Raw genomic sequence first — 12,406 nt, forward strand, 5'->3', positions numbered from 1 at the left:
GACAGACAGACAGACAGACAGACAGACAGACAGACGGACGGACGGACGGACGGACGCCGGCAATGAGTGATCACAATAGCTCACCCCGAGCTATCGCTCAGGTGAGCTAAAAACTGTGTTATTTTTATAAAAACCTTTCATACAATTCATGAGTCCAATACCTTACCCATTCACTGTAGCAACCTTGATTATGCTGGTTGATTTCTTAATGGCATCTTGTTCTGTGAGCTCAGCGTGGACATTGAGAATCTTGGTTGCCTTGGGCTTGACAGGCTCTTTACACAGAATAGGCTGTAAGTACTTGGAGTTGAATCGACGGAACCTACATGAAAATATCTTGTTTACATATTTTCTAAGGATGGCAAAGAACAGAAGCAATTGTACTTGAATATTGCATCAGCAAAGTATTGGACATATTCGATTGTTGAGACTGCAATATAATGTCAACACGATAAAAAAGTTTCAACACTTTATTGTGAATTAAGAGCAGTCTCCATTGGAAGACATATGCCCAAAAAAAACGCTTTTTTGAAACCTAAACGCAGATTTTGAAACCTTAACGCGGACCCTAAGTTCAGGTTCAAGGTCAAAGGGTCAAATTGTGTGTGCGTATGGAAAGGCCTTGTCCATATACACATGCATACCAAATATGAAGGTTACATCTGAAGCGACATAGAAGTTATGAGCATTTTTCAAAACCTAAACGCAAAAGTGCGACGGACAGACAGATGGACAGACAGACGGAAGGACAGTGCCACTTCTAAATGCCACCCTACCGGGGGCATACAAAAAGTTAAGCTTTGATAAAGAACAATAACAAACTAACATGCACAACTTCATATCATAAGAAAAAAAAACTCAATTTTTCGATGATTCAAGGGCCGTAACTCAGGAATGTCTTAGTCAATTTGACTGATTATCGAACTTGACCTAGATCTTATGACCTTACACATTTTCATGTAGTAAGGTGGAGATCCTGTGAAATGTGCTTGAGTTATTGAGCGGAAACGAGAAAAAACGCAATTTTTCGATGATTCAAGGGCCGTAACTCAGGAGTGTTTGCTACAATTTGGCAGATTATCGAACTTGACTTAGATGTTATTGCCTTACACATTTTTTTGAAGTGCGGCGAAGATCCTATGACAATTGCTCGAGTTATTGAGCGGAAACGAGAAAAAACGCAATTTTTCGATGATTCAAGGGCCATAACTCAGGAGTGACTGAATGAATTCTGCCGATTATTGAACTTGACCTAGATGTTATTGCCTTACACATGTTCATGAAGTTTGGTGAAAATCTGATGACAATTGCTCGAGTTATTGAGCAGAAACAAAAAAACACAAATTTTACGATGATTCAAGGGCTGTAACTCAAGGGTGTCTGGGTCAAATTGGCTGATTATCGAACTTGACCTAAATGTTATTGCCCTACATATTTTCATGAAGTTTGGTGAAGATCTGTTGACAATTGCTTGACTAATTGAGCGGAAACTAATCCAGACGGACTAACCGACTGACTAACTGACTAACGGACGGTGCGATTTTAACATGCCCCCAGAACCAATGTTCTGGGGGCATAAAAACATATCCTAAAAAAGTTTAACAACCAACACAAACATACAGTTCTAGTGTTTTTCCCAGGCCCTTTTTGCGTGGCGCTGCACCATGCCACCTATCTTAAGCACCACTCTGCCCTTGTCAAATGCAACAGCCGCCACGTGCCCTTATTGATAACATCTAAATTGCCCCTTGACCAAACTTCTAAGCCAACTGTATCTGAGTATGGCCCCAAAGGCAGCAAAGATTTGCGCGTTTGTGAATAAGTCATGTGTGAATAACCCCATGTCAATATCAATCACTAATGTCAGTGGCTTTGTTATACCAAGCACACTAATTGGTCCGTAATGTGTATTCCTCCACGATAAAATCCTGAAGCGTTACTTTAGAGACTTTTGATGAAAACCTCAATGTTTTCTACATGGAAATTGCGTGTTTCATGCAGAATTCATTAATATCGAAACAATTATTTTTAAGTGAAATTGAATCATAAAAAAAAACACAAACAAGTTGTATCTTTATTGTTATCGTCTTTCAGATAATTAATAAATTATTGAAACAATTACTGTAGCATATACTTATTATACTAAATGCGAATCGGGAATTAGGGGACATATTATACGATTTTACGTTGATTTGGCACCTGTCGCTTACAACAGTTTCACATGATGGCAACAGTACAGTGGTTCTCAGCAAAAATGGCAAATATTGATCGATTAAACGATGGAGATCACACATTTAGAAGGATTAATAAAATGCCTGTGATATTCAACGATGCACAAAACGGTTTAGATACCAACAACATATTTATTAGTAATCTACTCAATGGATGTGTGTCAGGGAAACAAGTGTTTGCAAATTGTCAGCGTTAAGTTTACTCCCAAAGTTAAAACATCTGACAAGATTATCGGTAACAAGATGTGTTTGTGAAACACTATGTCCCTGTATATGACCTTTGACCTTGAAGGATGACCTTGACCTTGACCCTTCACCACTCAAAATGTGCAGCTCCATGAGATACACATGCATGTCAAATATAAAATTGCTAGCTTCAATATTGCAGAAGTGACATCACATGAGCAATTTTGACCCATATATTTGAAGGATGGCCTTGACCTTGACCTTTCACCACTCAAAATGTGCAGCTCCATGAGATACACATGCATGCCAAATATCAAGTTGCTATCTTCAATATTGCAAAAGTACTCATAAAATGAGCGATTTTGGCAACATATATTTGACCTCTGACCTTGAAGGATGACCTTGACCTTTCACCACTTAAAATGTGCAGCTCCATGAGATACACATGCATGCCAAATATCAAGTTGCTATCTTGAATATTGAAATATTGCAAAAGTGTACATTAAATGAGCGATTTTGACCCATATATTTGACCTTTGACCTTGAAGGATGACCTTGACCTTTCACCACTCAAAATGTGCAGCTCCATGAGATACATATGCATGCCAAATATCAAGTTGCTATCTTCAATATTGCAAAAGTTATTGCAAATGTTAAAGTTGGCGCAAACCAACCAACAGACCTACCAACCAACCAACAGACAGGGCAAAAACAATATGTCCCCCACTACTAGGGCTGTCACGATACGCCGCGAGCGTACCGCGGTATATCGTGGTACGGCAACACTGTATCGCGGTACGTACCGCGATATTTTACAATATATGTATCTGTGAAGAAAACAGCAGAATTACAAGTTTTACAAACTTTATTAAACTCAATAATCAGAAAACACTGATATCATAGTATGACTAGAAACTGTAAAAGAAACTGTAATAAACTTGATAGAAGTAGTCATTGTTATTGTTCGCGTCTTTTTCTAAAATGTCCGCCATGTTGTTTACAATAGCTGTGACTACGATCTGTGTAAATCGAACGCTTCAAGGGCATGTTCGAAATGCGGAGTCAGCGGGCCCAGTATTGAAAATCCGTAGCGTTCTGACTCTTCCTCGACTTTCAGAATCTTAAGATAACATGATTCGGAAGTGCCATGCTTTGAACGATCGATATACTAAAGAAAGAAAATAAGAAATAAAATAAACATCTTTTGGAAAATTATGAACTTATTTGCAAAGGAAATCTGTCCCTAATTGACCTTTCGACAGCCGATTGATTGACAGGCTTATTAACCAATCAGATTACAGCATAGATTAGGCCCGTTACTATCCGCCATTTTGTCCGTCAAACTCGCCGTTGTCCGACACATAAGCTTATACGTAATTCTGTGTTTTAAACAAAGAAAATGGTTGAAAGGTGCTGTTATGGCACTTGTTATTCAGACACAAGGTATCCAGAACGGTTAAAAGATGGAAGTACGTTTTTTCCGTTCCCTCAACCGGGTACTAATCTTGAAAAATTCAAACGTTGGATTCGTCTTTGTGGTCGTCCACACGAACAGCTTAATCTCAACATATTAAGCGATCGCCCGAAAGCAAAACACAGTCGTTATAATAAGATACTACGCGAAAATAGAAAATGTAAGTTTTGCAACGGACACGTTATAAAAAAGAGTATAACTTTGTACTTGTTTATCCTCTATATAGACAAATTAGAAAGGAACATTTAAAACCATTTTTCAAAGGTGGCCAACGTTAAATAAATTTGACATTCTAATGCAGTCGGCAAATAAATAAGACATTATAAACTTTGCTAGATTTTTTTAATGCTAATGAAATCGTAATAATAAAGACAATCACTTATTATTTTTAATAATATCACATAGAATAAAACATTTTTTATTTCTTTCGGTTTAAGTCTTCCAAATTTAATGTAAGTTAAGAAACTATTTTCAAATGCGCAAGTAATTATCAATAGGGGCCAATAAGTGTCATTTTACACCATATGTGGGCTTTCTACTAATCCGTTATCAAAACAGATGCCGCAAACTGTGAATGACCCTTTGAAAACCCGGTCTGATTAGCGAGTTTTTTTGTACATGAAAATTCTTTCAACTTTTTATATTTTAAACATTGCAGAAGAAAGTTTTCGAGGAAATAATAATATATAATAATATATTGTGTATGTTACGTTTTTGACGACTTTGACTTTGTTATACGATTATAACAATGCGCATGGGTCATTTTGACCAAACGCATTGTAGATATGTGTTATATCGGATTTCAATAAAAACGTTCTTCGTCTTCTATTATAATAAATTTACTTACCTGTGCCACATTTGCGATGTTGCCATCGGTTGCAAAAATTAACGGCTTTTAATTAACAAACTGAAACATCTATTACTCAAGGAAAAATATTGTGACTAACGAACAATTCATACTGTATGCGATAATTGGCGATAATTTTGCCGACTTTGATGATAAATTTAACGGCTTTTAAGTAGACTAATAAAAAAGTTTTGAATATTTAATAGATATGATAATTATATTCAGCACCACTATTCAATGATAATACAAACTATTGTATGGCCTTTCTGGTATACCATGAGGCCTTTTTGGTTCACTTATGCGGCCGATTCGCGTAGCCATTTTTATGACGGACTTCGGCGGAGTGACCCCCCTTGAAATCGGTGGGCGTGGCTTCACTCTCGCTGTCGAAAGGTCAATTCCAAAAAAGGTACGGACCCATACATCGCCGTATTTTAAACGTGAAAGTTAAACATCTACAAGTGGAAGCGCTTGCTTGACCTGGATATTAACGGATTATTTATTTAGCCCTTTTGAACCGCTTCTACATTTTCCAAAACGATATCTATATCAAAATAATTATGTAATGTATTTATATCTGTGCTAATATAATAATATTAAAAAAACCGGTGCGGCAACGCCGTACCGCGGTGCGATTTTTTTCACGACATGCACCGCGATATACCGGTATACCGGTGAATCGTGACAGCCCTACCCACTACTATAGTGGGGGACATAAAATGGAATAAGACAAACATGGTTTGACTTATATGTTAGTGGATCTGTGTATAATCAGAATCATTTGTGTATAATCAGAATCATATGCATATTTTGCATTATTATGTTCGTCATGCTGTACAATTTACCGAAACAGCATGGAACTTATGGACATTGCAAGGTAAATATATAAATATTAATTAAAGTAATTTAAATACATCAATTACCATTAAATGTTATTGTTTATATTTTTATGTTTTTCCTACAACTGCCTCTGATTACATGTTTCTCCAAAAACCAGGTATGCAATGAATGTTTTTGCCTTTTTTTTTGGCCTAAACTGCGCATTTAAATGCCCTTTTCGAAAGTAATGCACCTTGCCCCTTTGCCATCCTGGGAAAAACCTTAATTTCATATAGATTTTTCAATTCTTTCAACAAAACACTGTAATGGAAATATTTTTGACACATTGAGGGCTGCCAAGGCATGAGAGGTTTAAAATTTTAACATTCATATCCCTTTTTAAAGCTTTCGCTGTAAAATCATTCTTAATGATATCTCTAAACAGCTTTCCTCAACAACAAAATTGAAGAAATACAAACTTGGTTTTACATAAAAGTGATTTTTAAAAGTTTTTAGGTTTAAAAGAACTCACTTGGTTCTCATCAGGTTGTGTGATGATCTTGACGTAAGGTCCTCTATACCTGCCATCAGGTGATCAATCAGCTGGAAATAGACCAATCAGAAATTAGGTTACAATGATGAAAATAAAATAAAATAATCAGAGATCATGTAACAAAAACCTTGCATATAACAACCAATCAGGTCTCTATGAAATGTAATAAGGTGCACAATCAGTTGTACATTAACCAATCAAAAATCAGATAGCAAGTGCTTGTTTCAACCAACTCTAGGAGATGAAGATTTCCTTGCCCATGTGGTACAGGTAGCAGATTTTTGTTTACATTTATTATAAAAGCGGTTAATGTTCATTCAGTTGAGTGTTTTTTTAATACAGTCGAAACTGATCTAACGGCCACCTGAATTTACCGGTCACCTGCAGACAACGGTCAGTCTGGAATCCCCCCGACGAAAAACACTCTATATTACACTTGAATTCAACGGCCACCTGTCCATAACGGCCAACGGCCACTACATTCCACTCTGAAATTCATGTTTGACCTGAAATCAACGGTCACGCGTCAGTCGTCTCGAGTTGTCTCGAGTCGCGAAAATTAAAAACACAGCACATCATGTGTCCGTCTATTTTGCGGTAAAAGCGTCTGATAGCGGTAATTGTCTTTGATATTATAAAAGCAGCCCGCTGCGAGTAAACAAACAATTTGTGCACCCATGACCGGTATGTAAAATTGTTTCACCATTATTATTGAATTTTCATTTTGATTGCATTAAAAGACCAATTGTCTGCAACTCATTTTGCTATCAGTTGTTTATTAAAAATATATTTTATAATCGTTATTTTACATGACTAGCCCACTCCTCTAAGCCGAAATTATCCGTAAAACAAAATTGTGTCTTTGTGTTGTATGAACGAATCTGCACTAAAACTAAATTTAGGTTCACATTGTACATGCATGATCAGTTGTTTAACGAAAAGACGGTTGATATTCAAATGCATTTGTTTTCTCTCTCCGGGATAGTGTTTTAGTATGTTGATGCTGAATTAACAAATATAAGTGTACATTGTATATGTAGTGAAAATACCAGAAATAAACAACGGTTGCAATAGCCAGCTATAAACTGTTAGATGCCCATAATATCGCTTTAAACAGGTCACATTAACAATAACAATGTGTATTAATAGCAATTATCGCCTGCATGCATAACGCATTAACGCGTGACAAAGTCAATTGATCTGTATCACTGATTAAGTGTTAACAAGGGACAAAATTGTCACAAAACCAGGTTTTAATTGTGAAAAAAATCTGACAAAGGGAGAAAACTCAAACTGAACTTTTGAAATGAACAAACAAAATTAACCCCCTTTGTAAGTTTTTTTGTTTTTTTTAATCTATTTTTAGTCGTGGCAACCTTGACATTGGAGATATTGACGTGATTCTTTCGTGCGACACACCGTCCCATGATGGTGAACAAATGTGCCAAATGATTTTAAAATCTCACAATGAATGACATAGTTATGGCCAGGACAAGCTCATTTATGGCCATTTTTGACATTTGAACTCAAAGTGTGACCTTGACCTTGGAGATATCGACATAATTATTTCGCGCGACACACCGTCCAATGATGGTAAACAAATGTGCCAAATGATTTTAAAATCTGACAATGAACGACATAGTTATGGCCCGGACAAGCTTGTTCCGCCCGCCAGCCCGCCCGCATTGCCAATCTAATAACCAGTTTTATCCTTCGGAAAACCTGGTTAAAAACAACATTAAGCTGGCGAGTGTTTTGATAAGAAGGCGATAAGAGGATTAGTGATCAGCTTTAATGGCAAAACATGCACTGATTTGCAACATTTAAAGAGTCTGAAAGCGGTAATTGTCTATGATATTATAAAAGCGGCCCGCTGCGAGTAAACAAATTATAAGGTGTTGAGAAGGTTTCTTTTCCGGGGATAATTGTGGGTGTATCTTCTAAAGAAAATTTATCAGAGTTTATGACTTGTTGAAAGTAATTATCGCTTAATTAAATGACCGCTATTTCTTTGAATTAGAACGGTACAATTACACTGTACTATCGGTTTATGACACCGAATCCGCTTTTTAGACTTTTACGGACGTGACTTCAACGGAACGTGACAAGCTTTATTTACTGAATGAATGAGATGCATGAGAAAACAATTATACCAGCGTTGATAAAGTCATTGTTTAATTTAACATTATGAAATAAAATCAATCTAAAAGATATTATTCTCTATTATTCAATGTACACGCGTAAGTAAATGCTGTTATTATGCTTTGTTAATGCAATGAGCATTTGTTTTACACTGTATGCAAACGACTGGGTGGGTTAACGACGTAGTAATACTACCAACTGACCAACCTTCTTAAAATTGTGATCCGAATTCAACGGTCACCTGTGGACAACGGTCACTTTGATCATTTCTCTTGACTGACCGCTGAATTCAGGTTTGACTGTATATGAAGATTCAACATGACCATTCTAGTTCCACATGATTCAATTACATGTAGGCTCTGGTTTTTCATAGACGCTATGACCAAAAGTGATAAAAAGGCAACTGGGCCAGCATGACACAAGCTTGCATTCGTAGAAAAACAAAAAACAATTAAAACTTGTGTCTGCAAAAATACATTTGGTTTGAATGCCTCGAAAAATTCACAATATTAAAGCGATTAATTGTTTTATGCAGTGTCTACGTCTATTTGTTATAGTTTAAGCCATTTCGACTGCATCTGTGGTATTTTGAAGTTGATTTAATGCAAATTTATATTGAACAAGACTATTGCCAAGCAATAATAGTCCCCTACCTACACAGGATCCACGTAGGAACAAAATGAAATGACGTGCATAATCACCATATTGCATCTGTCCATGTTTCAAATTTCATGAAAAAATATGAAGAACTTTAAAAGTTATTGCAGGATCCAGAAAAGTGTAACAGACAGACACAAAGAGCGCAAATCATAAGTCACCTCCGGTTTCACCGGTAGGGGACTAATAATATCAGAAAATATTAGAGTTTATAAGCGATGGCGTTTATTTTGTATATAGCAAATGATTAACAGTTTTATGAGTACTATGTGATGGACAAAAAGTATCAAAATGTAAGCAAAAACCTGCATTTACTTTAAGTGTATTGTTTCAATAAACTGAAGGGTATACCTCAAAGAAGTTTTTAGTTTCCACTAACCCAACCAAACCTTATTTTGTGTGCCGACACTAAAATGTTTGGCATTCCTGGTTAATTTTTTTATTAATTTACTTGAAACATTCAAACATATTGGCTTAATTAACTTTTACATATTCTCTAGTAACATGAAAAACAAGATGTGTTTGTGAAACACTATGTCCCCATTTATTTGACCTTTGACCTTAAAGGATGATCTTGACCTTTACCCACTCAAAATGTGCAGCTCCATGAGATACATATTCATGCTAAATATTAAGTTGCTATCTTCACTATTGCAAAAGTGTATATTAAATAAGCAATTTTGACCCATATATTTGACCTTGAACGATGACCTTGACCTTTCATCACTCAAAATAAGCAGCTCCATGAGATACGCATGCATGCCAAATATTAAGTTGCTACATGTATCTTCACTATTGCAAAAGTGTATATTAAATAAGCAATTTTGACCCATATATTTGGCCTTGAACGATGACCTTGACCTTTCATCACTCAAAATAAGCAGCTCCATGAGATACACATGCATGCCAAATATGAAGTTGCTATCTTCAATATTGCAAAAGTTATGACCAATGTTAAAGCAAACATACAAAGCAACAAACCAACAGACAGGGCAAAAACAATATATCCCCCACTATAGTGGTGGGGGACATAAAAAGAATAAGGAGCAGTAATTTTGGAGATTTTGGTCATGTAATATCCCTATTTACGTGGGATATTTAACATGTGTATCACAAAAAAAGGGAAGAAACAATAAATAATCAGACCTGCATACCCTTTTCGAGATTTTATAAATTACAATTAAAACGAATTCACATAACCAAAATGATCAATATATATTAGGTAAAAAATGTAAAGGTAATGTATAATTTTTATTTCTTACTGTTTCATGTATTTTCTCGTTCAAAGACAGGTTATTTTCTGGTTGCCTTTTCACCTTGAGAGCATTGACAACTGGTTTAATAGATATCCCCTGCAAGAAGAACATTAAAGCTAATATTACATATTATTTTAACATTGTATGTGGTTTTATTACAATATTAGAGTTATAATATTTTGCTTCTCATATTGCTTTCATACTTATGAAGGTAACTACTTCAATCAGAGATAGAAGGAGAATGGTCATATAAGTTATTTCATGATCAACCCCCACACAAGTATAATGTTGCAGTACAAGTAATCCAACCTTCATTCAAGATTTTTTAGTCTGCCACTCTTCGAACTGAGCTTGCCAGTGAAAGCAGATTTGCTTAGACTGTAAAATATGTGCCACTTTCAGTGTTTAATTAATTTACTTAGGCTTACAATCGTTAACAAACATCATTTTACAGTATTCATCAATATTTTAAAAGGAATTTGGATAAAACAGTAATAAGAAAAAGCCTTTGAATAGCTGGACATCAATTTAAATAAAAAATAGTAATTTTACAGGGAGAGAAACAAAGCAATCTTTGAAAGAACAGTTGCATCATATGTTCATATACAGTACAGGCAACGTGTACTTTGACAAAAACGCGTGTCTGCGGTGTTCAATTTTCCCGATGGGTGACATTTCGCGGGGGGCGGACACGCTACTGACCGCGGTGTTTGGCGAACACCCAAAATCGCCGCGATTGCACGCTATCATTAACTGTAACACCCGTGATCACCGCAATGCCGCGCGGCCATTGATACATGTAATACCTGTCTGCGATGGTCATTCAAGAGTTTTAAATTTACATGTACAATGTACAAATGAACATAATAAACTACATGTATGTGCAAATGTATGCGTTCTTAAAGTGATATTATGGGCAACTAACAGTATTTGCAATATACAATGTAGGTGTGTATCGTAACCGTTGTTTGTTTTTTGTGTTTTCGCTCGATATACACTTGTATTTGTTAATGCAGCATCAACATAATTAAACAATATCCCGAAAAGAAAAATAATCCATTTAAATATCAACCGTACTTTCGTTTTGACAACTTACGACAGAAATGAATCGATGTACGATGCGAGTCTAAATGTAGTTTTCATGCAGATTCTTTCATACCACACAATGACACAATTTGGTTTTACGGATCATTTCAGGTTAGAGGGATGGGTGAGTCATGTAACATATCGAAAATAATATAAATTTTTTATAAACAACCGGTAACAAGATGAGTTGTAGATAATTTCAGATACCACATTCATTATAACTTATTGTTTTCACCCGTTTCTTTTCAGCTCAATTCAACAGTAACAAAATGCCCATCACTTTAAATTATCTACAACTCGTCTTGCTTCCAGTGGTTAATAAAAAAATATAATATTCGATATTTTTCATGACTGTTCAGTCCTCTAAACCGAAATGATCCGTAAAACAAATTTGTGTCTTTGTGTCGTATGAATAAATCTGCACTAAAATGAAATTTAGGTTTACATCGTACCCCTAATCATAACGAAAGTACAATTGATATTCAAATGATTGTTTTATTTTTCCGGGATATCGTTTTAGAATGTTGATGATGCATTCATAGATATAAGTTTATGTAAAGTGACAACACCAAAAAATAACCGACGGTTGCGATAGACACCTATAAACATTGCATATATTGTTAGATGCGCATAATATTACGTTAAATACTTAAAATATCCTTCGACCAGCATGTACATAAAAATAGACTATATTTACTTGTATTCATTATCGCTTAAAGCGGGTATATACGATTTTTTATATGTGTTTAATTGTAATACATTGATAAAATATGTTACAATAACACAAAATAGGCAACAAAAATTACACATTAAAGCCGAATTTCATAAAATGCAGCAAAGACAAATTAGCGCCCCGAGTCGATTGTGACGTACATATTTTCCTACAATAACCGAAGCATTCGTCTTTGCATTAGGATCGGAGTTAGTGTTCGTGTGTCGTATAAATAGATATCGTTGCAGGAATTCAAATAAACCGTTAAACTAAGTTTAGATTCACATCGTACATGTATGGTTTACATGCTAGCGAATTCGGCTGCACAGCCGTTTTAAATTTCAAAATTAAATATCTGGCTTATTTCGCATTTTTCGACACGTTCTTCTTAACTTTTATTTTAATTTATATTTAAATATATATATAATAAGTTTATTACACAT

At 35.4% G+C, this 12,406-nt stretch overlaps 1 protein-coding gene across 2 annotated transcripts in view; it reads right to left on the reverse strand.

The window, feature by feature from the left end:
• The window catches only part of LOC127846728 (sodium/hydrogen exchanger 3-like), an 88,607-nt gene that overhangs the window by 52,126 nt on the left and 24,075 nt on the right, over positions 1-12,406 (reverse strand). For both annotated transcript variants that reach the window (XM_052378223.1, XM_052378222.1), the window contains exons 7-9: positions 10,172-10,261; positions 6,090-6,160; positions 167-322 (exon numbers count right to left, since the gene is read on the reverse strand). In XM_052378223.1, coding sequence (XP_052234183.1) covers positions 167-322; positions 6,090-6,160; positions 10,172-10,261 — 317 coding nt within the window. The remainder of the gene's footprint in view (positions 1-166; positions 323-6,089; positions 6,161-10,171; positions 10,262-12,406) is intronic.

Source organism: Dreissena polymorpha, chromosome 9, assembly GCF_020536995.1.
Source record: "Dreissena polymorpha isolate Duluth1 chromosome 9, UMN_Dpol_1.0, whole genome shotgun sequence".
Lineage (NCBI taxonomy): Eukaryota > Metazoa > Mollusca > Bivalvia > Myida > Dreissenidae > Dreissena > Dreissena polymorpha.